The sequence below is a fragment of the Prinia subflava genome, chromosome 21 (genome assembly GCF_021018805.1).
Source record: "Prinia subflava isolate CZ2003 ecotype Zambia chromosome 21, Cam_Psub_1.2, whole genome shotgun sequence".
In the NCBI taxonomy this organism is placed as follows: domain Eukaryota; kingdom Metazoa; phylum Chordata; class Aves; order Passeriformes; family Cisticolidae; genus Prinia; species Prinia subflava.
This window is the reverse complement of record NC_086267.1, coordinates 2,521,773-2,549,612: the sequence shown is the minus strand read 5'-3', so window position 1 is coordinate 2,549,612 and position 27,840 is coordinate 2,521,773. Positions and strand designations below refer to the sequence as shown.

At 45.1% G+C, this 27,840-nt stretch overlaps 1 protein-coding gene across 1 annotated transcript; it reads left to right on the top strand.

Moving 5' to 3' along the window:
- Positions 1 to 325: 325 nt before the first annotated feature.
- CDC42 (cell division cycle 42) lies at positions 326 to 25,498 on the top strand. Its single transcript, XM_063417079.1, has 6 exons — positions 326 to 445; positions 13,025 to 13,163; positions 15,230 to 15,302; positions 18,088 to 18,197; positions 18,293 to 18,490; positions 24,096 to 25,498. The coding sequence occupies exons 2-6, from the start codon at positions 13,059 to 13,061 to the stop codon at positions 24,183 to 24,185; spliced, it is 576 nt and encodes a 191-aa protein (XP_063273149.1). The 5' UTR covers positions 326 to 445; positions 13,025 to 13,058; the 3' UTR covers positions 24,186 to 25,498.
- Positions 25,499 to 27,840: the final 2,342 nt, after the last annotated feature.

Sequence of the window (27,840 nt, the reverse complement as noted above, 5' to 3'; positions counted from 1 at the left end):
TATGACTATGCAACAAGCTAATGTAATAGGAAAAGTATTTAAAGAATACCTCAAGTGACAGGCGTGCTCTTGGCTAAATGCCAAGCACTCTGCCGTTTTAACCCTTTTCTTGATTTCTACCTCCTATTATCTTTTTATTAAACTTTTTAAATTTTACTAAGAAAATAAACCTCGTTTTTCACAAGGTCCAGGGAGAAAAACCACAACAAACAAACAAGAAATAAATAAAACCTAGAGGGAGTTTGGGCGCTGCCTCAGGCGAGCCTCAGGCCGTGCCCGCGAGCGCCCCCTGCCGGTCCGCGCAAGCGCCCTGCGAGCCGCCAGGGGGCGCTGTAGCGGGCACGCCCCTCCCGGGCACGCTACGCGGTGACGTCAATCGGCCGCCCCTGTGCCTGCGCCGAGGAGACCCCGCAGTGAGCTGCCAACGCCCGGCGGAGCGTCCGAGGTGAGAGCGGGGGGGGAGGGGGGCGGAGACGGCACCGGGACCCCCGGCCGGGCACCGGGACCCCCGGGAACACCGGCCGGCCCCGATCCCCGCCCGGCACCCACCGACAGAGCCCCGGCCTTCACCTCGGTCCGAGCACCCGCTGTGCGGGAGCCGCCCTGCCGGGCCTGCTGTGTGTGCGGGCCTCCTGAGCAGCCGCCTGCCGGGGGGAAGGGCGGCCTCGTCCCGGCGGGTCCCGGTGGCTGCTGCCGGGCGCTCCCTTTGTGGGGCTGGTCTGTTGAGACGGTGGGCATGGCCGCCGCTTCTCCTCCCCGCCGTTCCCCGCCTTCCGGGCTGCGGTCGGGCTGTGGACCCTCGGAGGGCGCAGGAAGCGCTCCCGCAGCCATGGCGGGGCCCGGCCGCTCTCCCTCGGCCCTGTCCGGCCCTGCCCCGCCCTGCCCGGCCCGGCCCCAGCCGCGGCCCTCAGTGCTCGGCAGCCGCCCGGGGCTGGGGGAGAAGCCCCGAGGGGCTGCGGGCTGGGCTGGGCTCCGCCACGCCACAGGAGCCCTGAACCGCAGCGGGGTGCGGGCATGGCGAGGGGCTGAGCTCCAGCTGTGCTCCCTGCACAGAGAGCCCTCAGCGAGGAGTCGCAGACTCCGCTGGGCATTTGCAAGGCTGGGGGTTACCCAGAGCTGTGCCACAGCTGTCATTACAGCATGATGCCACCGTAGCATCGAGGGTTGGTGTTGACTTGTGCTTGTCATTCTCCATAGAAATCTCATAAAAATGTGTATACTGCAGCAGCAAACACCTGGCTGTGTTTTAAAGGTCTGTTTTAGTGATGTGGACTTCAGTTGTGTATCTGTAAGTAGAAGGAACTTGCAGCTGGTGACAGCAGTAGGAGACAGTTGCAGAGCCAGGTGAAGATAACATCAGCACTGGAAACCTGTGCTTAGCAGGGAATGGTCAGGGTTCCTGGTGTCCTTTCTGTGTGGATGCTGTGACCAGGGCAGCCAGAGCTCCCCTCCTGACAGCAGCGTGAGGAAGACAAGCTCTGGCGGGGAGGCCATGTTAGATGGCAACAGGGTGATCAGAAGTGGCTTGGTCTGGCCATCTGTGATGGTCTTTGTCTTGTATTTATCTCTGCTTCTCTGCCAGGGAAGGAGGTGTGGGCTGTTCAAAATAATGAGCTGCAGTGCTTCCAAACACTTTTTGGAAGGGACATTTAAAACCCGGATCAAGCTCTTTGTATTGCTGATTGACATAACTCACTAAAGCATTACAGCTTCTCTTTTTCAGTAAGCAAATTATGTTCAGCTGGCTGTATGTGGGGAAGCTGTTGTAAACTTCCCTTCTGTTGTAAACTTCTGCTGTGTAAACTCTTGTTGTCACTGTAAGGTTCTGAGGAGGGTCGTATAGGCAAGTGTATATTTGAGTCAGGTCTTAGACATGCATATAAGGTTTGAATCAGAATATTGCTGACTGTAAAAATGGTTTGGTGTTTAAACTGTTCTCGATTATGCTTCAGTAACAAAAAAAAAAGAAAGATTTTTAAGTCTTGGCAAGGAATAGAAAATTGCTGTGGTGCAAGATAAAACATGTTTTCACTTTGGTAACATATCCTAGGCAGAAATTTTAATCACTAGATTTGCATACTTTGAACTTGGTTATTCATGACCTGCAACTGATGCTCTGAATTCATTAAGTGCTCTGCTTTAGGGTTGTTTGTTTGCCTGGAACTGATGGCCGGGCTGGGGAGTTCATGATGTTTTTACTGTTTAAATAGAAAAGCTCTGGAAGCTCTGGAGTGTGAAGTACCTAAACCGGAAACCGTAGTTCTGCTGAAAACCAACAGAAAACAGAAATGGAGCCCTGTGGAACTCCCAGGGATTTCTCTTACAAGTGTGCAGTGGACTGTCCTGGCTGTAAACCGTGTGTGAGGCTGATGGACAGTGCAGTGTGAAGCTGGCCACTAATCTTGATGTAAAGTTTCCTTTTGGTTAAAATGCAGCTTCAGTACTAAAATAAATGTCCAAGTCTTATGAGCATAGATAGCTGGACCTTTCAATTAAAGCCTTTTCAGCAGCTCTCTTGTTACTATGGTGGGTTGGTGTAGCTGGGTTCCAGCTCTGCTGCTGCCTCTGGAGGACTTGGACAATAAATGAACATGCAGCACTGAGCTGAGGTGTGTTTAACACATTGCAGGTGACGTGTGTGTAATCTGCTCCATGCCCATGTGAGTGCTCACAGCTTTTCAAAGTTGTTTATGAGCTTTTTTGTTGTTTATGTGTGTTTTATCCTGCTTGTTCCTCTACCTGCCCTTTGTGGTCAGCCAAGCTTTCCTGCTGTCCTTTCACTCCATCATGAATTTATGATGTGAGTTTCTAGAGCAGGAGACAGTTGGGAGGAATTGTAGGGGATGTAGTTATCCCTGTCCTTTAGGAAAAGATTCTTTCCTGAGGAAAGAATGACATCTTCTTCATTTTAGAAGATGAAGGTGCTGTCAAATCAAATGAAAGTGAATTTGTTTTCTGGTGCTTCAGGTAGCAAGAAGCTCTCTTTAACCACTTAGTTAAGTGGTTAAATTCTTCTTTCTTGGCTCCTTTCACTCACTTACATTCAATGTAAGTGAAAACACCCTATTTTCAGTAGTTAATATATGACAAATAAAACAACTTATTTACCAGATAAGCCTTTATGCAAAGTTTAAAAAGAAATTTAAAGTATCTTTTCATTTCTGCAGCTTGTCACCATTTAATTAGCTGGCTTTCTCCAAACCCTACACTTTTTTATGGTTTTACACTACATGAGCTAAGGGTATATCCATCAGGGAGGACTGCCATTAGGAATGGTAGGTAAAGAAAGCCTTTTCTCCAAAGTTTCTGCAAGGGCTGAAGCCTGAACAAAAGTTCTCCCTCCCTGAGGGTGTCTGGCCACCCTGACATAGCTGCCTCTTGTATGTCAATACCTGAGGTTATTGACAGAAATGTCATTAAGGCAGGTAATTCCCAGTTTCTCATAGGGGACCCTTTAGGTTTTTAGGTTGTTTTTGAGTGGACAAAATGGGTTTGCTTACCTGGCTGTGCAGAAAACTGTAAACAGAGCAAGAAGTAAAGTTTGTGTAATTATCTTTGTAATCTTCCCTTGGAGTTTCAGAGAATGACACTGACCTAAAGAGACGTAAAACTTCAAAATACTAATTGGTCTATTTTCAGTAGAGCAGCTGTTCTTTCCTTAAGATGTGTTGATTTTTCTTCCAAACAAGTGATATTTTATAAAGAGAAAACAAATAATTTGTTTTCAAAAGCTTTTAGAAGCTGTTTTTCTGTTTTAAGCTCTTGTGCTGCCAATTCACCCCATTACTTTAGAGTGTTGTGGCTTAATTCCTACCAGGAGAGTTGGTCCATGCACCATTTTCTTATCTCATGAAAAACCAACACAGAACCTTTTAAATAAACTAACACGGGGGCTTCCTTGGGCCTTTGTCTGGAGAAGGTTTGTGGGTACTGGGTCATTTTAGCCAAGTTATCCATGCCTGTGATCACAGGGTGTGGGGTCAGCATGTGATTTCCAACACAGATCCAACTCTGGCTGGTGCAGGTTTTCACCAAGCTGCTGTGGTGTTAGAGCAAGCCTTAGGCTGCTGTAGATTTGGGTAGAGACCCTGGCAGAGCTGCCTGGGGTTGCTGTTCATGTGGTGCTGGACTCGCAGCAGTAGCTGAGGCTGCCAGGATTGTCTTGCTTTGGAACAAGCTGGTTTGAATTGCTCAGCTCTCTCAAGTTGAAGGATGCTGTGCTGTGTTTCTGGCCAATGATGAGTGTTCTGTTGGGGGAAATAATGACAAAAATGCTCTTGCAGTTTTGGATACAAGTCAGGAAGGCCCCTGCCACTCCATGGGCTGGATGACTGTGTGCACCAGAGAGTGGCTGGGGAACAGCTTAATGCAGAGGGGCTTGTGAGTGACCTGAATCTGACAGCATCAGTGTGTTTGAGCAGCTTCCTTGAGTTCAGTGGTATTTCAGGACTTGGTGCATGTGAAGTGTTGCTGAGTCTCCCATGTCCTGGAGTGCTGTTACTTCTTTGTGAGCCTCCTGTGCATCTGCCAGTGGCAGAATAAGTGAATAAATGCCAGCTGCCCAGCAGGCTCTTGGTCCCGAGGACAGGGCTGCTGGGGCTCATCTTGGGCCAGCCAAAGTGGGGTGGTTCCAGCTGCTCTGGTTCCTTCTGCTGGTTAGGTGAATGAGGGGCAGTTCCCCTGCTGCTGTCATGGTGTTGGTGAGCCTTCCAGCTCCTTTATTTTAACAGCAATCCAGGATAGCTCAGTATTTGGGGAAAGCTGCTTTTGCAGTGTTTTTCAACCAAGCTTTATCTTTGGAGTCTCCAAACAGTGTGTTGGTACACAGCCTGAGCTGTCACCCCTGAACACAGCACATCTTCCCAGGAACTTTCTGGTTGTGTGGATGGAGCCCCTGCAGCTGTGCTGTGCTCTGAACGTAACAGGAGTGAGCAGGATCTGCTTCTCGTGGAGGAAAAACATACCTCAAAATAAAGGAACTTTCACCAGCTACCACTGTTGAATGTAGCTGCAAGTGGGAAAGTGGGGAAACCCTTCAGGGCCATGTGGGCCTTGGTTGGATGCTGTGTCCAAATAAGAGTGTAGGTGCAGCATCTATTTTTAAATATTATCAGTATGTAACTAAGCTAGAGAAAATACAGATTTTTAAGTGGTAGTAAAATACTGAACAGGATTTTGTTGCATGGTTGAGGAAAACAGTCTCCTGTAGAGTAAGAAAGTGAAGAGTAATAAGATAATATTAAAATGCTTTTGACAGAAAAGGACTTCATATAACCCCACACACTTCCCAGTGCTTAATCTGGGGCAGGTTTTTCCTGTGCTGATGCTACTTTTGACAATGTAAACTTAACCAGAGTGATAATGGGAAAGTTGTCACTTTTTTCTGTGGACTGGAGTTCAGGTGAAGGTGGTTGTTTGGAGCCTTGAAGTGGGATAGTGAGCAGTGCCTGTGGTAAAGCAGGTGTAGGCCCAGCTGTACCACAGTGTAACTGGTGTGGCAGCAGAGTCCAGTGAGTCACACTATCTAGCTGGTCAGCTTTCTGGTTTGATTTTAGGGCTAAAATGGGGTATCATGGTTTTCCCCTTCTTTTTTTGAAGTTGTACATCTTGAAATGTGTGTTCTGGTGCTGCTGGTAATTTGGGCTCAGGCTATTAAAATTCCCCTGCCCAATTGTCTTCACTTCCTGTCTTGTGCGTGCATGTACCAGGTGGTTGTGAAGAATCTGTAGAAAGATGTGCAAAGTAGCTCTCAAATCTTACAGAACTAGAAAAACATTAAGTATAGGAAATATCAACTGACCTCAAACAGTGGGGTCCTTTCCAACTCAGCATATTCTGTGATAGCTCTGCGACAGTTGCATTTTGAGAAGAGATCTTTCACTGCTTCTCTGGTAATTCATAGTAACTTGTTCAGAAATGGGAGCTTCAAACCTGCAGAGGTGTTGGGATATACAGGCTCTGTTGAGTGGCAGATTAAGGGATGCTGGAGGACCTCAGACACATGCTTATCTCCCAACAGGATTCCCATAATGATAGCAAACTTTGTGGGTTTCAAGAACAACAGGAGCCTGTGAGCCAAATCAGGGCTGTCATGGTATTGATCCAGGGTATTGATCCAGGGTATTGATCCAGCTCTGTTGGAGATGGTGATCCTGTGGCTCTTCCCACTGCTTGTTTTTGTGAGCCTGCCCACAGGTTTCTCCTGCTGACATCCAACACCAGGGTGAGATGTTGGTGTGAGCAGGGATGGGATGGAGCCCAGCAGTGTGCTCTGCTGCTGTCGTTCCCTTCAGCCTCAGATAAAAACCCACCCACTGCAGATCCAGGTCTTTACCTGAATTCTTGTGATTATCTTGACACAGCTTCTACTGCAACTGAATTTTTGTGGCTCTGTCTCATAATTAGACACACTTATAAAGTGAACAGGAACACTGGTTTTTGGCGGCAGAATTTGTACTCTTCCGGGAGAACTGGTAGTATTTAAAGGATTGTGTCTGATCTGTTAGTGACAGTTAACTGCAAAACAGTGCTTAAAGCAGGATATCCTCTCCAAGATCCTGAACTGATGGAGTACAAGATTGTGTGTCAAGTCCAACCCTTGTGCTTTTGCAGATTTTAGCTTGGACTTCATGATTTGCCTTGCTCTAGAGGAGTGGAACTCCAGTGCTGTGCTGGTTTTAAACAGCCAGTTTAAGCCTCACTTAAGAAACTAAAGACCCAGGCCATAAGCTTGACTTGGAACCTCTGGGAACAAGTGTATTTGTGTATAGAACTTAAGTGTCTGCAGCAGTCTAAGCTGTGGGCAGGATGGGCAGTTGAGCGTGGGCACCAGGTGGTTTAGAACCTAATATATTCTTTTTTGTCATTTACCACCTTACTAGCATAAAAGTGGCAGATGTGTTTAGTTCTGGGGTGAGAACTTCATGAAGAAGATGGTTCCTGGCAAGCTGGAAGGTGGGCTTTGGGCTGGAGGATTTTCTTAGTGTCTGTAGATGTGCAGAAGAGAATTCTGCCTGTGTTGATACACTCTTAAAAACAGTTTTGCCTTCAGTGCCAGTTAGTTTTTCTGGAGTTTAGCTCTTAATCAGAGAGTGGCTTCTGTTTGTGTTTTGCACAGGCTTATGACTATACCAGGAGGTCCAAGGTCTTCTCCCTTTGCAGTTGGCAGCTGAGCTCCCTTCTTTAGTGGCTTGGGATCTCTGCAGAGAAAAAGTGTGTTGTACACAGTGACCTTTGTCATGTAGTGTTTGTAATGCAGGCATGGAGAATCTCCTCCATGTAATGCTGGTGGGTATCTCCGGTGAGGCAAATCAGGTTGCTGGGATTGTAGCAGCCAAGTACCTGTCCTTGGTGCCCCTGTGACTGGAGGGATTTGTCACTTTGAGAAGCAAAAGTAGTGTTAGTTTGTGGTAGGGCTAGAAGAGGTGGCTGAGGGCAAAGACCTTGAAATGGATTGGATAATTGGGGAAGAAATTATCAAGTACAAAGGAAGACTTCATTTAGAACTGTGCGGTTTTATAGGATATGAAATGGAAGTACTGTGGAAAGGCAAAAGCAGTTACCAGAGATCATGAGTAAAATCCTGTGAATATTGTTCCTTTCAGTGTGGACTTCTGAGTGCTTTGAGTTGGACGAATAAACTGTTATCTATAAAATGACATTGGATGGGGGTGAAAAAAAAGTCTTGGTTTTCAGAAGTGGCTGTTTGTTTTCTTGTAATGTGGAGCAGGTGCCCAGACAGGATCTGGAAGCTGTGATGGACTGGTTAAGGTTCAGCTCAAAAGCTAATAATGATGTATCCCAGAGAGCAGCACAGATTGGTTCTTGGCCAGCAGTACCTTGCAGTGAGCCCCAGCAGTGAAATGGCAGCAGTTTCACTCCTGCCTGATGGAGGAAGTGGTGCTGTGCAGAGGCAGGAAGCGAGTTCAGGACAGATCTGACAGCACAGCTTCCTTTGGCTGGGAGAATGTACACATTTTAACCTGAAAACAAACTTCAGTAGCTCCAAAGTTAGAGACATTTTAACAAGCTTGAAGGCTTGTGGTTTCTTCTTCAGATTGCACGTACAGCAAGAGTGAAGGTGAGACTGTGCAGATTCTTAACTCTGAGTGTAGTAGGGAACACTGATTATGTACAAAACCCTACAATATTTCACTTAATTCTCCAGTTACTAGTGCACATAGGTACTGGAACATTGCAGCTACTCTTAAGTTAGAGAAAGTTTGTGAAAACAAAGTGCTTCCATAGTACTGCCATGTTTCATATGCTTGCCTTGCCTTTAGGATGGGAAAGTCAGACTGGCACAGGGGGTCCAAGTGTGTTTGGGATGGTGTGGCTTGTGCTTGGTCAATGGGAACCTGCCATAGGTACTGTGGATTTCTTCAGTCTCTTGTGATCTGTCATTGTCTTGATGCTTGAACAGGCCTGTGTGACCAAAGTGCATCACTCCAGAATTTCCTTTGCACCAGGGAGGATTACCAAGCTCCAGAATGTCCCACTGGAGACCGCAGTTCCTTGTTGTATTGCTCACATCTCTGTTAACACTTTTGGAATTAATCCTAAATGCAGATCAGCTGTCTTCCACAAAAGTGTAATTGAGCTTTAAAGCAAAATTCTCTCAAATGGGCCTATGAATTTGAGAGAGTTTACATGGCTGTGTAATCCAGTTTCCAGATGCCAGATCCCAGTTCTCTAGGACAGTGTTGGGTTCTCTGAAATCCTGCTGTTGTGATCACATGTTGAGCAGCTTAAAATTCAGCAGACACTGCAAGTATCATTAGTTAACGTGTACTCTACTGAATTGCTGAAGTTTTTGGTTACATTACAGAGAGGCTTGAGAGATGAAATCAGTGCAATGCTCTGTTTCCTTTTTTTTTGTAATTTTTATTTATGTTTTTAAGAAGTCTTCAGAACTCCTTGAAGAGAACCAAGTCATATTGACCTGGATTACATTCCCAGTCTTTATCAGCTCTCCTGTCTGGGCTTGGCCAGATGGCTCACAATTACATGGCTCAAAATCCACTCACTGCACTCAGGCTGGGATGACTTCAGTGCTTTCCAGTCTGTTTCAATTCCCTCAGATATTTAAAACTGCTTGAAGTGCTCTCTCTGCTGAGTGTTGGACAGACAGACTTCCTTTTATTAGGTGGCGACTTCTGGGGGGAAACAAGCCCAAAGCCTCTGTAACTTCTTTGTTTCTATTTCCCTTGTTGCACTCTGGGGAAGAGTTATTCACTGGTTAATCTCAAATTAGATTAAATGACTTTTAAACCACAAATCAAGAATGTATGTATCCTTTAAGTTATTCCTATGGAAAAGGAGGTCCCAGCATAGTGAATCTGAGCTACTTAGAAATGAGCTTGTTTTCAGCTGTGATCTGTGGACTTCTTAGAAGTGCAAACCATGAAGTAGCTCAACCAGCTAATCTAGAAAACCTACTAATCCAAGGAAAATAATGTATTCAACAACTCCACTTTGCCACTGCTAAGACTTTAGAGACCTATGCTGAACACTCTAAATCTAAAACTTACACCGTCTTATTTCAGTATTTAAATGTAAAGTTATACATCCAGTAAAAAAGGGGGGGATCTCTTTACCCAAGAGATGTGCTCAAATTTGTTTTGTTCCTTTTAATGTGTAATCTTGCAGTGTCCAATTGTGGTGGGAGAAACCACAATTGAACAATTTGTGTGAGAGCAGTGGTACTTGCTTACTTCATAGAGAACTTCCAGTGGTCCAGTTCAGTTGTTTTGATGGTAAATGCTGTTAGTTTGGTGTCTTAGAAAGCAGGAAAAAAAAAACCAAAAAAAGAAAGAAAACAACCCTGCCTGGGCTTTTCCAGCCCCCTGTTGTGCCATTCAGAGTCTGCTGTAGACTCCAGAGCAAGGCTTTGGGTTATTTGCTCTCTATTCCGTTCCCAGAAAACCAAAAGGATCAGGTCACCTGGTAGTAGTAAAAGGTGGTGCATGCTGCTTCACCCAGGGCAGTGGTGTGTGTTTGAGTCGAAATAACAACAAAATAACAACAATGCTTCTCTTCAGGAGGGAATGAGCAGTGCTCTTGTAACTGCTCTTGTTTTGCAGTGCTGGTGGTGTCTGTGAGGCGCTGTGTGGCCAGGGCTGACAGCTCAGTGCCAGAGCGGGAGCTGTGGCGAGCTGTGTGCAGCTGGGGCTGTGCCAGCCCCTGAGCTGAGCCCTGGCCAGGGAACAGCAGCTTCTCTCCCAGTGCCAGCGTGGGGACGTGGCTGTGTCCAAGGACAAGGAAAAAGCCAAGGCTTGCAGCACACTCTGTGATCAGAGACACTTTCTAGTACTGTGGTGCTCCCTGGAGTAATGAACTTTATGGAGCAATACTGAACCCATTTTTTTACAAAGGTGTATATGAGTTTTTCTCAATATACAAAAATTTGGGTTTATAGGCAGTCATGGATTGGTCTGTTGCAGTGAGCACAGGGAGTGCTTCAGAGCCAGGATTTTATCTCTAGTGTGCTTTCTGTGCTCTGGACAGGCGGTCTGAAGCAGATTTGTAATCTGGAAATTACAGGTAAACAAGGAAATGCAAATAATTGGGGAAGTGGGTAGAAAAGGGAGGTAGAACAGGAAGGGAGGATTACAGCATGGAAGAGTTGTGGTCTGTCCAGGGGAGAGCTGAGTGGAAAGAGCTTCTTTAAAGGGTTGACTGTAAGCGCTGTTATGTGAGAGGGATGTTCCTCTGCTTGTGCCAGCCCTGGGGTGAGCAGAGACAGCTGGAGCAGGGTTCCAGGGACTGGCTGGGCAGTGTAACAAATTCGAGTGGAAATTAGAAAAACGTATGAGAAGTGGCTGGGAAACCCATTTACTAACTCTGAGAGGAATTCCTGGAGGCAGCAGTTTACCTGCACTGAGCAGTGGCAGAGCTGAATGCTTTGGGCTTTACCCAAACCAAAGGGCAGATTTTAGAATTATCTTGCCCATGTGAGTGGGGCATACTGGTGGCTGTGGCTGGGGTTAGCTGGAATGCCCTTGGGTTCGTTTGCTCTGCCTGAGTTTTGGTGCGTTTTCCTTTTGAAATCACCTTAATGAATGGCTCATCCCTTTGCATTTTTGCTCTGAGCATGAAGACTTTCTTAATATATGCCTGAGCTGTGCTATTCCACTACCTGCTTTCTGTCTGGTTCCTTTTTTTTTTTTTCTTGAAATGAGATTTCTCTGGGATCAATCAGTGCTGACAGCATGGCAAGGCACAACTGTGGCAGCACTTTGCTACTGAAGCAATATTGAATAATAGTACTTGGATATGAAAGTTGAACTGGCCTGAACACAGAAGATGTCTTAGATGTCTTTTGAAATGTAAATAGTTGTTTTGTCCTTCTGAGTAAATATCTGTTTGCTTCAGGGCCAAATGGCAGAGCTTTTTGTTGTATTAATGAAGGGAAGGGCCTGTTGATGCTCTGCCCTGCTGGGAAACAGATCTGCATAATCAATAGATTCTATTGATATTGAAATGGGGCACCAGGTAGAGGACTGGTAGCAACACCTGATGCTTACACGCACCATTCATTGTCTCTGTGCTTGCTGAGGGAAGATTTATAGATGAGGATGGCAGTGTGAGTGCCTGCTGTACCAGGGGCTGGCTGATGGACTGCTCTGAGAACCTTTGCTGCCATTTCCTAAAACTGCTTGTGATTTTGTCTGGGTCTTGTGGGAATGGTGGTGACTTAACATTCTCGTACAAGTACTGTCTTAGGAACTTTTGAGGATTTTTAGTATGAAGGTAGCTGTCTTTCATGAAATCTTAAAGCATCCCTGCAGTATTTGAAGAAGAGCTGGGAGTCTGAGTCCCTTGCAATATCCTTTCCTTGTAGGCATGATGGTGTGATACACAGTATCAAATCATGTTGCTGTGACTAAAGCCTCAAAAATCTGGATTTGCACTGTACTTTATTTACATAAAAAAATTAAATTCCCAGATAGTGACCAAATGCATAGTTCAGGAGGGATTGATTTGGATTTTTAATGCAGTTACCCTGACCTGCAGTTGCCCAGACCTGAGAGCTGTGGCATCATCCTTGCTTGGCTAAAGCTTTGCTGTTCCTATGATGGCAAATTTGCTGCTTGCAACACCCCCTGCCCCCTGTCAGGACCTCACAAAGACTGCAGGAAATCTTTGTTGCTGGAAATGAAAGTATTTAGGATGATATTATGCTGACAGTCAGTGAGAGCTTAGCCACTTAATTTCCTGGGGTCAGGATTTCACACATCTATGTGAAGGCATGACCAGAGGCCTGGTTCACCTCTAATTAAAGTAATACACAAATGAAGGAGAGCTGTGCAACACTGGAGATAGCCAGCAAGTGTTTGGAGGAGATATTGGTGATGCATACTGGTTTAGTTCAAGCACTAAAGTTTGTGCTTTGAGACAGTGTTGGAGTAGCTGGGTGCATTTGGATCTTGTGATGTCTGAAGAGTAATCCCCTTGGGATCTGAATGCTCTGCTGAGCTCTCAGTGCTGTTAACACTTCACAGTGGAGTTAAAAATGTGTATTAACTAGCAAACAGAAAATTACAAAACACTGCTTAAGTCTTAAAAAAGGCAAAGAAAGAAGAAAATAATCATGTTTATTTCTGTCTGTACATGTTCATTTTTATTCCATAAACACTGCTGGTGTGTCTGATGTGAGCTGCTCTCCAAAGGGAGCTCTCTGGTGTGTTCTTGAGCACCTCTCAAGACCAGAGCTTACACTTCCAGCCTTTAGTGCATCTGAGGCTAGGTGCTTCCATGCATAAAAAGAGTTTGATGTGATAAAAAGGCCAAAGATGTTTTTGCCTGCCTCTAGGTAACTAGGCAGAAATTCTTTTGTTTATGAGTGTGAACAGTTTTATGTGTGTGGTGGAGGGAGAGGATCTAGCAGCCCATTTAGGACTGTCATGTTTTCATGTATCACATGTGCTTTTAGTGGTTTGGGCTCCAGTCCAAAGTGATGTGCATGGCTACCTAGTGCATATGGGAAACATCTAAATACATGTATCTTTTTTTTTTCTTCTAGGTTCTCTTTGGAGTGGATATTCTAGATTTCAGCTATGCAGACGATCAAGTGTGTAGTAGTGGGCGATGGTGCTGTTGGTAAAACCTGTCTCTTAATTTCTTATACAACAAATAAATTCCCATCGGAATATGTACCAACGGTAAGTGTGAGAGTGGCTTCATGTTCTTTGGGCGTGATGGGCTGGCATTGGCAGGAACTGAAACTTCTTTGGGCTCTGTTTTTTAGCCATTTTGGCACAACTGAGGATGAAATTGTCTGTGAATTGTCCTGTGAGACTCTAGTTGCCTGTTTTTTTGTGAAGGCCAGCCTCATAACCCTGCCCTTCTTAGGGCTCTACCCCAAACATTTCAATAGAAGCTGTACCTTAACAAAAATATTGAAATTTTAAAATCCCATTTTGCAGATAGGGAGCCTTAAAAACAAAAGAAGGATATGAAAGAAGACATACGAATTGCCCTGAAAGGGCAGCTACAGGTGGTAGCTGAACAAAAATGGGAGGATATTGCTGGGAGATTGAGCTGCTGACCATCTTCTGGCATGTGAAAGAGCAAATGCTCTGACCTTCATCATTCTGGTTCCTTGTTCTGTTCCAAGGAACAGAGGAGTCCTCATCCTGATCTGTTTTTTGGGGTCCTGAAGCAGTACAGTCATGGCACGTTGAATGTGCCCTGTGAAATACTTTCCATCCCCCCTCAGCCTTGAGGTGTGATTTGGAGCTGGACACTTTCTTGTGTGTCCAGAAAGGCCAACCCAGTGCAGTGTGTGGTGGATTGGGCTGCAGACAGTGGGGATGAGTGGTGAAGTCTCCTGCAGTGCTTTAAAGTCTTGAATGTGCTAATTCAAAATTGTGTGAGAAGTGGATTTCTGCTTCTGGATGATGTTGTGGGGTTGTGCAGTGGCCATAGCTGCTTTCTCAGTCATAATAAGTTGTGAGAAGTTGAAAAAATTAGGGTGGTGTCAAGCCTGTCTTTAACCAGGGCAGTCAGGTGGGAAGGAGACATCTGAACTCTGAGGAGTACAGCTTTGAAGTGCAGTCTCACTGCTCTTACCTCAAATTTTGGTTGTTTCTTTTTTCCAAGGACCTAAGCTCTTACTGTATTAACAACATGCATGTGACTTCTTATTTTCCACATCCCTCCCTGCTCACTTCCATGAAAAGCCTTTGAGGTGGCTCCTGACCTCTTTCCTGTTGGGGTTTGCTTCAGCTGTGAGAGCTGCTCAGGCTGCAGTTCTGTGAGGAAGCAGAACTTCCCCATCATCATTTGGAGATCCTGACTGGTCTCAAGTGACCGTGCAGCAGCTTGCAGGGACAGGTGGTGGGGTTTGGGTTTTTTGCAGTGGGAGGGATATTTTGCCAAGGATAGTTTCTTCAATACTGTCTGTTACTGTTTGAAGACAACATGGTTATTGGATGGAGGGTGCTGACCTCAGACAGTGCTCTGCTGAGTGGGTGCTGTTGGAGGTGAGATTTTGGACAGGCCCTTGTGCTCAGTTGTACTGTAAACCACTTAGTGGGTGAAACACTGGGTAGGGCTGGTTTTAACCTGTGCAGCTGGAGGGCAGTGCTGTTGTGCCAGGTGCTGTTCCAGAGGCAGTAGAACTTGGTATCTGGAGCCACACTCTCATTTTAGATGGAATTTGACACAGACTGATTTTTACCAGATACTGCTTCCTTCAAAGAAGGAGGATAAATCTATCTTGAAAGGATGGACTCTATAATAGAGTTCCCTAGATATTCACAAATGTGGATTTCAGAGGATTTGGGTGCTGTGAGGTGCAGCCCCATCACTGTGTGCCCTTGAAGGGCAGGGTGACATTATCCATTCTGTCCTTGTGGGGTTGTGTCTACTGTGTCACACTAAGGTTGAGGTTTGGAATTTCTGTGACAGCTGGGAAACCTCCTTGCAGTAACAGTCAAACACTGTTGTAGGTGTTTTGCTCAATGGTTTTTATCGTGTGTTATTCAGTGTACCTCGTATGCCTTTGCTTTAGTATGTCATGGGAACAGCTGGAGTACCCCCGTGCCATATGGAATTATTCTGTTAATAGTATTAGTGGTAATAGCACTGTAAGCCTGATGGTTCTGTTTTCCTGTAGTGGTGTCTCTTGTTCAAATCAGAAGTCCTCTGGCAAGGTGAATAGCGTGATGGTTTGAGAAATGGCTTATTCTTGTCTCCTTTAAACGTGTGTCTCTCTTCTTGCCAGGTTTTCGATAACTATGCTGTAACAGTGATGATTGGAGGAGAGCCTTACACCCTTGGCCTCTTTGATACTGCAGGTGAGAAACCTGTGTCATTGTACTTGACCAAAATGTACCTGAGGTGATGTTGAACATGAAGACGTACAAATAGGATTATTTTTGTTGAGAATTTTTTTTTAGTAGAAGGGGAAAATCTCTCTTGATTCTCTCAAGACAGAATGACTAATATTAGAACCTCTTAAATGTGTGTACATCTCTGCATCCTTAATGTGGATGAAGTCAGGGTGTGGATTTCATAAGCTGCTCACTGTGTGCTTTTAAGAATTAAAAATCTGCTGGCCTCTTGTTTAAGCTGCATCTCAGTACTGGGCTGGAGAAATATGCAGTGGTGAAACACCCAAGTGTTGCTTTACACGTGCAAAGTTATCAAGAAAGGGTAGAAACTGGTTCAGCTGCTGGATACCCAGTCCCTATTGCTTAATACTGAAGGGATGTGGCAGCAGCTGGTACTGTAAACTCTTCAAATGAGCCCTTCTAGAGAGCTTAGTTCATAAGCATTCATCTAAAATTATCTGATATAATTTAATCTGACTGTTTCCAGCTGTGTTCTTACATGCATCATTAGTGTCTAATTTGATGAGACAATCTTAGGTTTTCAGTTAAACCCCACAGCTGTAAAACTTCCCAGTTTGGCCATCCAGTCACACTTCCCCCCCCGAGCTGGGACTGTTCCTGCAGCAGCTCCAGTGACCCCGTGGGGCATTTCTTGATTCTCAGTGTGCACCACACTTCACAGCCAGACAAGATCTCCTTCCTGCCTCAGCCCCAGGTTTCCCATAGATGTCTCAGGCATCCAGATCCTCAAAATTTAATCGTGATGCAAAACCAAAATAACAGCTTGAGCTAGTCCCTCTGGGAAGAGACCCTGAACAAAGCAAACCGTGAGCTTTTCTATCCCTCACAGTGTGTGTTGGAGGGTCTGGGGGTTTCCAGCTGAGTCCTTGGCTCCTGCTGTATCTCTGAATGTCCATTAGCTGGCTGTGCCACAGGTCCCCAGGCCCTTTGTTCAGGGGGTCAGTGCCAGCTCACCTGGGGCTCAACCTGCAGCATGGCTTCACTGAGCTCTCCATGTTCTCCCAAATGTGATTCGTGTCCCGTTACTGTAATTTCCCTAGTTCATGGATAAGGAGTTAGGTGGAAAAGAGAGAGTCCTTCCTGTTGTGTGGTTTGGTGTAGGGCTCTTGGTGCTCCTACATCAGTTGTAGCATTGCAGGGTCCCTGTGTGGGGAGTTGTGTTGGGCCTGTTTTCCAGCTGAGGGCTCAGACCTCTGACAAGTGTTGTGTGTGTATTTATGCACATTCATCTATTATCAACATGAGCAGTGATCCAGCTAGTAATTTTGAGAAGTTACCAAATGACTTTAATGCATGTAGGTGGCTGTGCACGTGTGAATGTAAAAGCTTTCTTTCCAGAGCTGGACTGCTGAGGGGAAAGTATTTGTTCTTAATGGTTGCCTGCTTTTTCTAAACAGCAGCCAGCACAAAATTTCACAACGGATGAGACCCCTGTTTCTAGTTCTCAGATTAAAACCCAAATCTGTTTTGAGCTTGTACTTGGAAGACAGATTTTGGGAGTAGTCTGTTAATTGCAACAGGATATTTTAGATTTAGATTAGGTGCTAGGAATAAGTTCTTCCCTGTGAGGATGGTGAGGCCCTGGCACAGGTTGCTCAGAGAAGCTGTGGCTGCCCCTGGATTCCTGGAAGTGTCCAAGGCCAGGTTAGCCAGGGCTTGGAGCACCCTGGGATGGTGGAAGGTGTCCCTGCCCATGGCAGGGGGGTGGAATGAGATGAGCTTCAAAGTTCTTTCCTCCCCAAACCATTCTGAGACTGTGATTCTGGTCAGTGCTTACTCTCTGTGTCCAGCCAAGCACCGTGGATGAAATGAACTTCCAGATTTCCATCTTCAACCTCTGGGTCTTCTCCACTGAGGTGTCCCAGCTGTTGTGTCAGCTCCTTCAAGATCTTGCAGGTCTTTGTCCTGTACAGTGAATGAGACAGCATTAGTTGGAATCTGAGACATTTTAAACAAGTGTTTTGGGTTTGGTTGCCAGTAAGTGCAGCAGCTTCAGTGCCTAATTGGCTTTGTGAAAGCAGTGCTGTTGAATTGGGCAGGAGGAGGTTTAAGAGTGAGATTGGACAGAGTCCTGGTGGGTCAGTGCTGATGGTACCTTGCAGAGACTGCCCACCCATAGGGGCTCAAAGGGAAGAGGAGGCTTCTTCCAAAACACAGCCCACACTGGGACTTTGCTTTTAGGGGAATGCTGCTGAGTGTCCTGATCACAGCCATGTGTACCAGCAACATTCTCCTCCTCAAGTCTGGAGACACTTCACTGAGTGCTCACAGCATAGGTCAGAATGTTCTCCTGAATAAAACTGGCTTTTTCTCCCCTCCAAAGAGAAGGGTTTTTTTGCAGGGTAATGAAATTTGATGGCATAATACTTGTAATGAATGGACTAGGTGAAGGGGACCTCATCTATAGCTGGATCCATGTTCTGCAACTTTCCTTTATAATTGAAGAGAGTGTTATTGTGTCTGAGGGTGTTTGATCTCAAAATGTATTGGAGACTTCCCAGTTTTCCTTTGACTTTCAGCAGTTCACTGTTATGTAGCAACTGAATGAATTCTGGATTTGAAATGTATATTTTTCAAATGTTTTTGTTCACCACATGCTTGGCTCTTTGTTTAGGAGTTAGGATTAATCACAACAATGTTATCTTGATGAAATGTGCATTCTGACTCCCTGTAGAGGGCAAGATTTTGTTGTCTGGGTCTAATAAACTGTTAATTTCCTCCTCTCTAGGTCAGGAAGACTATGATAGATTACGACCCCTCAGCTATCCACAGACAGATGTATTTCTGGTCTGTTTTTCAGTGGTCTCTCCTTCTTCATTTGAAAATGTGAAAGAAAAGGTTGGTTGAACTCTGCTTGAAAACTGAGCTGCTGAAGTATGTCAGGAGTTATCGTAGGTGGTTAGTAACAAATGCTGTGTCTCTTGTGTCTTTAGTGGGTACCTGAAATTACTCACCACTGTCCAAAGACTCCTTTTCTGCTTGTTGGGACCCAGATTGATTTAAGAGATGATCCCTCAACAATTGAGAAACTTGCCAAGAACAAGCAGAAGCCCATAACTCCAGAGACTGCTGAAAAGCTGGCCCGGGACCTGAAGGCTGTAAAATACGTGGAATGCTCTGCACTTACGCAGGTAAGGGGTTGGTCTTTGATCATTTTTGCTTGCTTTTATTCCATCCTTGTTTCAGTTGCAGGGAAAAACAGCTCGATGTGGATGTGAAGGGATGTTTCTGCTATTTACACTGTAGCTTTCTCTTTGTCATGTTGTTCTGAGGCGCAGAGAGTTGGCACTGGTACAAAGAAAATCGGCCTAGCATAGAGGGGTGATGGAGGAGGATGTGCTCTCTGTGTTTGCTTCTGTGCTGGAGAAAAATAACTGTTGAAACTTAGAAGGTACATTATGGACAGTAACTGCCTTGGGACACAGAGTGCACCTCACTGCAGAAACAAGCAGGCAAAGGAAAAAAAAAAAGCCTCTCATTAAATTAAAGCTGGTATTTTTAAGACCGGAAACGTTCATAGTTGAGAGCTGCCTTCTCTTCCTGTGCAGCTGGTGGTGAGCTGTTTCCTGTGTCCTTCCTTCAGACAGAAGTTCTGTTGAAACAGAAAAAAAGTTAAATAGTTCTTGACAGTTCTTACATCATGTTTATAACTTGAGTGAATGTGAGTCCAGAGCCAACTGAAGTAGCTGATTTGAGAGCCAAGAAACTCAAATATCTTTTCCCTTTCAGTTAGGAATACTAGAGTGTGAGCCATTTTCTGGCTAGCTGACCTGTTGCCTTGACTTTGGATGCTCTGGGAACTTAACCCTAGGCTCTTACTCCTGCAGAATTGACTGTAACTCTTTTAACAACTTCCTTAATGCTGGTCTGTAAACATTTGTTGCTCTCTGATGTGCATGAAACCAGGGGTGCACAGTACAAGCCCCTCACTCTTTCCAGTTATGTTGTGCATTCATCTCGAGCACAAAACTTTTTCCCCAAACTTCACAAAGCCTTAAGTTCTACTTACCTTGCCCCTTCTGCCCAGATTGCATGTTGACTCCTCCATTTAAAATCCTGAGGCTTTTTTTGTAGCAAATATTCACCTGGGTGTCTCCTGTGAAGGAAGTGGCTTTGCTGGAGTTCTGCAGGACACTGGCACTGCAGGTGGTGTGGTGAGGGATGCTGCTGTTCTTCCTGGGAATCCCTGATCAAAGGATGGTCTTGGCCGTGCTTCCTAACTGCCCACAGACGAGCTGAGGGCTGCTGAGGCTTCAGCTGTAATTTTCTTGCATCTCTTCAGCCCCAAAATATGGTTTTAGATGGTGTCTGGCACAGCCTGAACGCTGTGAACCTGCCAGTTGGGTAAATACCTGCCAGGGCCTTTGTCCTGTATTGCTCTCTGAGACCCTTTCTTCTGTAGCTTTGGACTTGAGCTTTAGTCTGTTCAACTTGCATGGAATCACGTAGAATTACCAGAGCAAGAGCTGATATGACAGAAAATGTGTTTATCCATTAGTTCTATTTCTAGATAGGCTAATCTGTATCTGCTGCAGTGAACAACTTTATGCACTTGGAAGCTCAGCCTGAATTTTCTTCCATAGCCTTAATACTTGTATACCAAGTGGTGATTTTAGGAGTCAGGAGTGACCTGGGAGGAGGGTTCAGAAGCCTTCTCACCTGGACAGCTAGTTGGTTTGCATCTGCTCCATTCTTCTGCCTTTATTTGTTGTTGACTCACAAAACACTTTTTTGCTGGGTCTGTCATCACTAGCTGGTGAGCTGCAGTGTAGCTGATCTGGGGAGGGTTGTGTGGAGCTCCTGCAGTGATCTCACTGGCAGCTTGCTGAACACAGAACCCAGCTCTACCCTGGCCAGGAGCGTTGTTTTCCTGCCTGCAGGGCAGTGCTGTAGTAGCTGAATTCAGCTGAGGTGAGACTCAGCTGGGTGTTCAGTCTCTCCTTGCCATGGATGCTGTCTGTGCAATTCACCTCAGCAGTCCAAGGTGGTTTTTTCTTCCCAACTAATTTACAAACTACTTTGACACCACAGCAGCAAATACTCATAGAATTGTGGAGCTGACAGGATTTTTTTTTTGTACTATGTGAGTCATGAGAGGCTGAGTTCCTGAGCTTTTTCTGTAAAAACAGAGTATCTTCTCTGCATGTTTGGATGACTGCTCTGTTGGAGAGCCAGTTCTTTCCTCAGGTTGTGGAATCCCTTTTAGTGATGAAGGCATTTTCAGTGTCCATCTTAAACCTTTCTCTACAAAACAGGGCCCAGTGCCACTGTGGCAAGTAGGTAAGGCTGTCTGCTAGGAAAGGGGGACTGACAGATTGCAGCTGCACTAATTGTTACTTCTGTTACCCTTGGGTACAAATGTCTGGTCTTTCTGAAGCTAAATCCCAGTATCTAACACCAGAGAGAATGCTGAATTTGGTTTCTTTTCCCTCCTGATGGTGTGTTGCCAGTTTTGACACAGATTTATAAAGTGCCTTAAGCTGTCCTTAAGCAGAGGGAGTAAGGGAAGCCTGATCTCAGCCTGTTCCCAGTGTAACAAAAAAGTCATGATTTTAACAGGCCTGTGTGCCTGTGGTATTGAACACAGTTTCTTCCCTTCATGTTGTTACTCTTGGTCATCCACGCTTTTAACCTTCATCCATTTTCACAACAATTTTGTGCCAGTCCCTTCTTTTTTATCCTCTTCCCTTTTTTGTTAGGTCCTTCAAAACAAATCCCAAATTCTGCACTTCTGAACAAATTTCTCCCAGGTGATATGAAAATTAGAGGAGTCTCTGAATAGAAGAATTTAAGTAAAATTGTTTTCTTGACTCTTGCCCTGCCTGGGTTCTTAATCTGTCTAACAGTACTTTATGCTACAGCCTTATTCCCACAGAGAAAGGAAATCTAATTACTATTTAGACTTCAGAGGCATTATTTATCTGAAGTCTTTAGCTCTTTTGTGAGCCTGAGTTGCAACTCATTTAAAGAAAAAAATTGCTGGGGAGGATGCACAGAATGTACATTGTAGTTTCTTAAACTACTGTTCTTTCAAGTATAATCTTGCATGTAATGTGATGGCCTTAAATGCTTCCAGATGGCACTGCCTTAGAGGTCTCCCATGTATGTGCTTCGGTAAAACAAGATTAAAGACCTTCTAAAAGTGATATATCCAGTATAACCTGTAAGGGAGAAACCAGTTATATTTGAATTATCTTAAAAGAAGTCGAACTTTTGCACAGACTGCAGTTGTTTACAGGATGTAATTAAAGCTTTTCTGTTTGCCTTCAGCTGTCATAAAGCAGTTCTCCTGAATTTTGAAAGGGTGCACTCATGACAGTAGATTTAGGCGAGTCCAGTTAGCCTAAAGTGAGCCAGGTTTCATTTCTGGTGTGGTAACTTGGCAGAGCTGGGTGGGAGTGGGAGCCCTGCGCTGTTCCTGCTGCGCTTGCAGCGAATGCAGCGCGCTCTGCCGTGACCCCGCAGGGTCCTGCAGCTCTGGGACTGCTTGTCTGCTGTTGGACCCCACTCGTTGCACCCCTGACGCTGTTCCTGTCTCTCTGTGGTTACACTTGCTTTGGCAACTGAACTGAATAACTGAAATGCACCATTCCCATGCTGGCTCCCAGTGTCATGGTAGCACTGGTAAGGTATTGCATCACTTCCAAAGACTGAGAGTTAGTGACTGCCAGTGATGATGGCTTACCAGGGTGGTCCTGCTTCCATCCCAGATTGTGTGTTCCCAGCCATTTGGAGACCTTCAGTTATTCAGAGGCTGAATTCACAAAGCAGAGGAGTTGTTTGGAGTCTTTGCTCTGGACTGTTGTCACCTAGGGAGTTGGGAGCAGTAGTCTGTGGATCCAAAGTGTTCACTTATCCACAGTGGGTGATGACAAAAGGTTTAAGTGACCTTTTGGGTCCCTGTGGTGGGGCAAGCTGCTGTACTTGATTTATTCCCCTGTAACCTCCCTCAGTATACATACAGCAGAGTGGAAACCATCACCCTTTGTGTGGCCCCAACCCCCCATGTTCTTGCTGTGTTTGTGCCTCTGCCCCTTCTGAGTGTTGATTTAGTCCCACTTGGCTTGTGACATGTTCTGTCTGTCTCTGTCATTGACTTCTGGGTCATCTAAATAAGATTTTTCTCCTGGGATCTACTTTGTTTTTTTGCAAAATAGATCTGTTTACTGCCTCTGTGAATTCAGCCTGCTCCTGAATGCTCTTTGTATCTGCTTGTTTTTCTCTAATCCTCTAACCTGGCTGCTGTTTTTTCTCCTCCCCTCTGTCTTGTAGAGAGGTCTGAAGAATGTGTTTGATGAGGCTATCCTAGCTGCCCTCGAGCCTCCGGAAACTCAGCCCAAAAGGAAGTGCTGTATATTCTAAACTTTCTTCTTCCCCTCTTGCTGCTGCTTCCTCTGTCCCACTACTGTAGAAACCTGGTTAAAAATGAATCAAACCACCTTGATTGAAAGCTGTTGTGCCTCCTTGCCATCTTAGAGCAACCTCTGTATTAGCTCTTGGACTGAAAACAGTACTTGAGATCTTTAGTAAAACATTGTGACTGTGGAACATGAACTGGACTCGCTTAACTCCCTGCTGCTTGGGTTGCCAGGTGTGGCTAGCTTTATAATTCAGGCTGTTGGGGGAAAGGATTTGGTTACATCGTTATTAAAAGAACGACCAAAAAAAAAATAAGAGATGATGTTTGATCTTCCTGAATCCAACTGGAAGAAACAATGCGTGTGTTTTGCATTTCTACTTGTGACTCTTAACTGTATTTGCATGACAAAAGTACCTGAACTGGTGATCTGCAAATGAAACTGTAACGTGAAGGGTTTTCTGGTTCTCCTGTGTGCAGTGAGATGTTTCTGTTGCTGTTGCTTTGGCTGTCTGTGCTATAGTGGAGTATCTGTCAGTCCTTGGGGGGAAGGAAATATTGATGTACTTGCTACTGCTTTATGAACTGTTAAAATTCTTGCTTTCACTAACATGGTAGAGCTCTTCATTTCAATAATAGATCCATAAAGCCTGTTACTGTAAGATGTAAAGCTGCTGCTTACTGTCGTGCTTCTGATTTTTATTGTTTTAAGGAAAAAACATCAATTGTAGCTTGTCTTTAAATTTTCAAATTAAAAATTGCAGTTGTTTGTATAAATGACTGATGAAGCTTTATTCAGATTGCATTTCCTGGCTCCAGTTTAATCCTTAACAGAGTGTATGGTACCCCTCTGTACTCCTTCCAGCTTGACTTTTCTGTTACCGTGGCAGCTCTGGGCTCTGCCTGGCTGCTTCTAACCCTGGGGTGGTTGGGGCTGGATGCCCGACCAGAGCATGAACTGGGCCAGGTTTTCATTGCATGCTTGCCTTGTCTCTCCTCCCCTGACACACGGTGTGTGTTGTCCCAGGCTCCGGGTTGAGCTCTTCCCTCTGAATGCAGCACTTTCTCCTTTGTCATTAGCATGTGAAATAGTGAGTAGCCAGTTACTCAGGAGAGTTGCCTTAAGGAAATGACTTTGGTTCTTGTGAAATACACTGGTCTGCTCTCTGAGGATGAGTTTTCTTGTTCTGAAAATGAGATGCTGTGCTCAGAAGCTGCTGAGAGCGGTGGTACAGAGCCTCGCTGGGCAGGCAGGCTTTGGGGATGGCAAACCCCCGTGTGTCCTTAGAGGGGTTTGGCTGCCACTTGGCTTTCTGGGGTTTTGTTTGTGTGAAAACTCAAAAATGAGACTGCCCCTTTCTCTCTTTGCCCCTTTTCAGAAAGGCCTAAAGAATGTATTTGACGAGGCGATATTGGCTGCCCTGGAGCCCCCGGAGCCGAAGAAGACTCGCAGGTGTGTGCTGCTATGAACGTCCCTCCACAGCCCCTTCTGCAAAGCTGATGTTTGATGTCAAACTAAAAGCAATGTTAAAATCAAACTAAAGATACAAATTTTAAAATTTGTTTTTGCAATAATGACAAATGCCCTGCACTCCCATCTCCTTCCCCACATGATCCCTGTGTGAGATGAGAATGTTAGAGTTTACTCCCCAGTGCTCCCTCAATTCAGTTAAACTAGTTAATTTTGAGTAATCATGTATTACCAAAAGACACTGATCTACTAGTTTTTTATTTTGTTTATTGTTTCTAATTTTTTTTGTTTGTTTGTTTAACATCAAGGCATGCTCAATGACTTTTTCTGTAACAGACTAATTTTAGGCTGCTTAACTCAAGTCTTGCCTCTTATGCCAGTGTGGCAAGACTTGGTTCTGGTTTCTAGGCCTTGTAGGGCTGTTCTGCAGCCAGCCAGCAGCCTGGGTATGAGCAGACTTTAGTCAGGAAAGCAAAATGTCCCACGCTGGTGCTTCTCTAAGAAGGATGGCAAAAAATAAATCTTCTCTGAAGTTGCCTTGTATCTTTTTCCCCTGGCTTTTTAACTGTGCAGGTCATAAGTTTATACCCCATCCTCTAAGTTATGAAGCCTTAGAAACAGGAGAATGATTTTCTCTGGATGCACCATCAGACTTGAAACTAACTTGCCAGTCTCTTCCTTAATCTTTGCCATCATAATTTTTTGGCTCACGTTGAAGAAATAACTGCGCCTTTGAAAACACACCTAGCTGGGTCAGTTGGGTTTTAACGAATTTACCTTCTGCCAATCCTTAATTATTAAAGAAATGCTTACAGTGACCTGCACGTGCACTGCTGTTTGGACACCCTGAAGGGACTGGGATGTGCTACAATGGGTTTTGGAGCTGGCACTGATGGTGCATTTCTTGCTTGGCATCCTTTGAGGAGGGGTGGAAAGACAGACCTGTGTCAGTTGGAAGAAAGTGCAGGGAGGGGCTTCTGGTGTTTGGTGTGACACCGTATTGGGACCACTTGAGGGAACCCCTTTATCTGCATTTTCCTCATGAGTGGCCTTGAACATGTAAAGAGGGCCTCCAACCCCTGAGGATGATGTGCAGTGTCTTTGCAATGATCATCTGCAGTGTCATAAGGATTTTACCAAAAAATGTGTTTTGGTTTGCAAATTTAAAAATTTTAAGACTTAGGGAATCTTCTCCATCTTCCAAAATTAAATTTCTTGTAGACTCATTAGTGTTGAACAAATGCTTTCTCATGTCTGAGTTCTTTGTATATGCATTATTTTCAGATATATTAAAGTATCTTCACAAGCCTGCCTGAGGGTAGTTATTTCCTTTGCTTTTCTCCTGAGTGTGAAGGACTTGTAAATCTGGGTTTTACCCCTTGTGAGCCCCCCCTCCCCTCCTTGTGAGCTAGCTCGGGTCTTTCCTTAATGTTTAATCCTTGTCAGTCTGCTTCTGGCCTCAATCCTGTCAAAATTGCTCTGATCTTTGATGTAACATCTTTGCTGTCAGACCCCTATGAAGACAGTGTGGTAGTTCTTAACAAAAGAAATACTCAGTGTGCATGCTCTCAAATAGTAAAAGCTGGCTTTGGGGGCTTATTGGGCTCCTGCACCTCTTTTCTCAAGAAGTTTCCTGTTGTTCCCTGCTCCATGGGTGGACAGCAGAAAGCCTAAAGGGACAAATGACATCATACCTATCCCAAAACTGCTCACACTTCATCACACCTTTCTGTTCATGCTCCAGAAGAATAGTGAAGTCTTACACTGTTGATAATAACTTGTATTTATTATTAAAACACATTAGAAAGAACATCACTTTTCTTTTAAGAAGCTGATTTTTGAGTACTCTAATCCCAAATCTTAGTGTAAAATGTGTGGCTTTTCAAATTTCATAGTGATTAGTGCTGCTGTTCAACTTTGCAGTTGAGTTTTAATTGCTGCCTTCTGTGGGGAGGTTTGGCTGGGACTCTGGGCTTCCTGGAGAAGGTTGTGCTGATATGTCTTGGTGACTGTTCTTACAGCTTCTTCACCTTGTAACAGCTAATCCTAATTCCTATGTCTAAAGCCAGCAGCAAGACCAAGGGATTGCCTGCAGGAAACTGCCTTTGGAGTGGGGGGAGAACCCTTTATGACTTCTTCAGGGTTACCCTGCCAAGCCTTGTCTGTCTTGGATATGTCCTTTATTCTGTCAAATCAGGGCCACAAGGTTAAACTTGGCTCAGGAGGGAATCCAGCAGGTGCTAGATGATAGAGAAATATACTGTTCAAGGAGTGATGCCGTTTTCCTTCTTCCTAGTGTTGCATTAGCTTTGCAGAAATCTGGTAGCTGCCTGGATCTGCTAGGACATAGCTGTCCCAGGCTATGATTAAACAATTAACTGATTAAACAAACTCAAACAGCTCTCCTGGTGTTTCACACTGCCTGGTTTTTGCTGGAGTGTGCTAGAGAGGTTTGTCTGAGGCCAGGTGTGTGAGATGTGCCCTCTCTTGCCAGGTTCTCAATAAACTCTGTGGTGACTGTCTTCCTTCCCATATGAAAACATGAAAAACTGTCAGAAGCAGGCAAATCCACCACTTGCTTCCCCTTCTGGAACTGCCACTTTAAGCTAGTGGGTTTGAGAGCACAGGGCTTGGAGGCAGGTGGGAAATACGTGGTACTTTCATCTGTGGTGTGAGCTGGGATTTCTCACGTTACTGACAGATGATTTGCCTCTGCAGCTGTACTTGCAGCTCAGGGCTGCTGTCCTGCCACCCGTGAGGGTGCTGAGGTACCTGCAGCAGCTCCTGAGCACAAACACAACACGAGGTTTGGACTGCTTAACCAGCTGCTACATAAAATCCCAGAATCCCAAACTGGTTTGGGTTGGAAGGGACCTGAAAGCCCATCTCGTTCCACCCCCTATGGGCAGAGACATCTTCCACTGGACTAGGTAGCTCCAAGCCCTGTACAACTTGGCCTTATGTGTGCTAATGGGGTCCTGTGTAAAGGACCAAACATCTCTGATGGGAAGATCCCTGAAAATTATATCAACCTTGGGCTGAGGGCTGCATGGAGGCTCAAGAGCTGCTCTGTGTTTTATTGGTACCGCAGTTTCTTACTAAAATGTTTAGGTTATTCATGTAAGTCTTTTACTAAACAACCACTTCTTCCTGCACAAAGACTAGGTTTGTGATTTGAGGGTTTTGGTTGGCTTTCATTGTGAACCTCTAGTTCCTAGTATTAATTATATTCATTCTTCTGTTGGTTACTCAAAGCAAGTGGAGTTGATCAGCCACTGAAACAGGGATCATTGTTTTCCCTGTCTGGCCTGTGTATTCCCACCTGTCCTTCACATCAGCTCCACTAAGCTGTACAGGGAGACAGTTACATTCAGAAACTGCATGGAAATGTGACATCTTGTATGATATTTTCCTGAGGATCTAGTGGACCCTGTTTTTCAGGATCAAGCTGATACCAAAAAGAGTGCAAGGGAAGGAGGTAGGAGAGCAAATCTGCTGTGGAGGGTTAGGGAGGAGGTGGGAGCACGCCCACTGTGTGACCACTACAGCTGTATCAGGCAAACTCCTGTGTGCTCTGCTGACAAACAGCATGAATCAGTTTGTTTTCCCACTGTGCTGTCGTCAATGGAGTTGACATATGAAAATCAAGGACT

Excerpts from the sequence above, each read along its gene's own strand:
- CDC42 (XM_063417079.1), top strand. The coding sequence starts at position 13,059 with ATGCAGACGATCAAGTGTGTAGTAGTGGGCGATGGTGCTGTTGGTAAA. Across the intron at positions 13,164-15,229 it reads CATCGGAATATGTACCAACG|GTTTTCGATAACTATGCTGT; the intron begins GTAAGTGTGAGA and ends TCTTCTTGCCAG. Across the intron at positions 18,491-24,095 it reads AATGCTCTGCACTTACGCAG|AAAGGCCTAAAGAATGTATT; the intron begins GTAAGGGGTTGG and ends GCCCCTTTTCAG.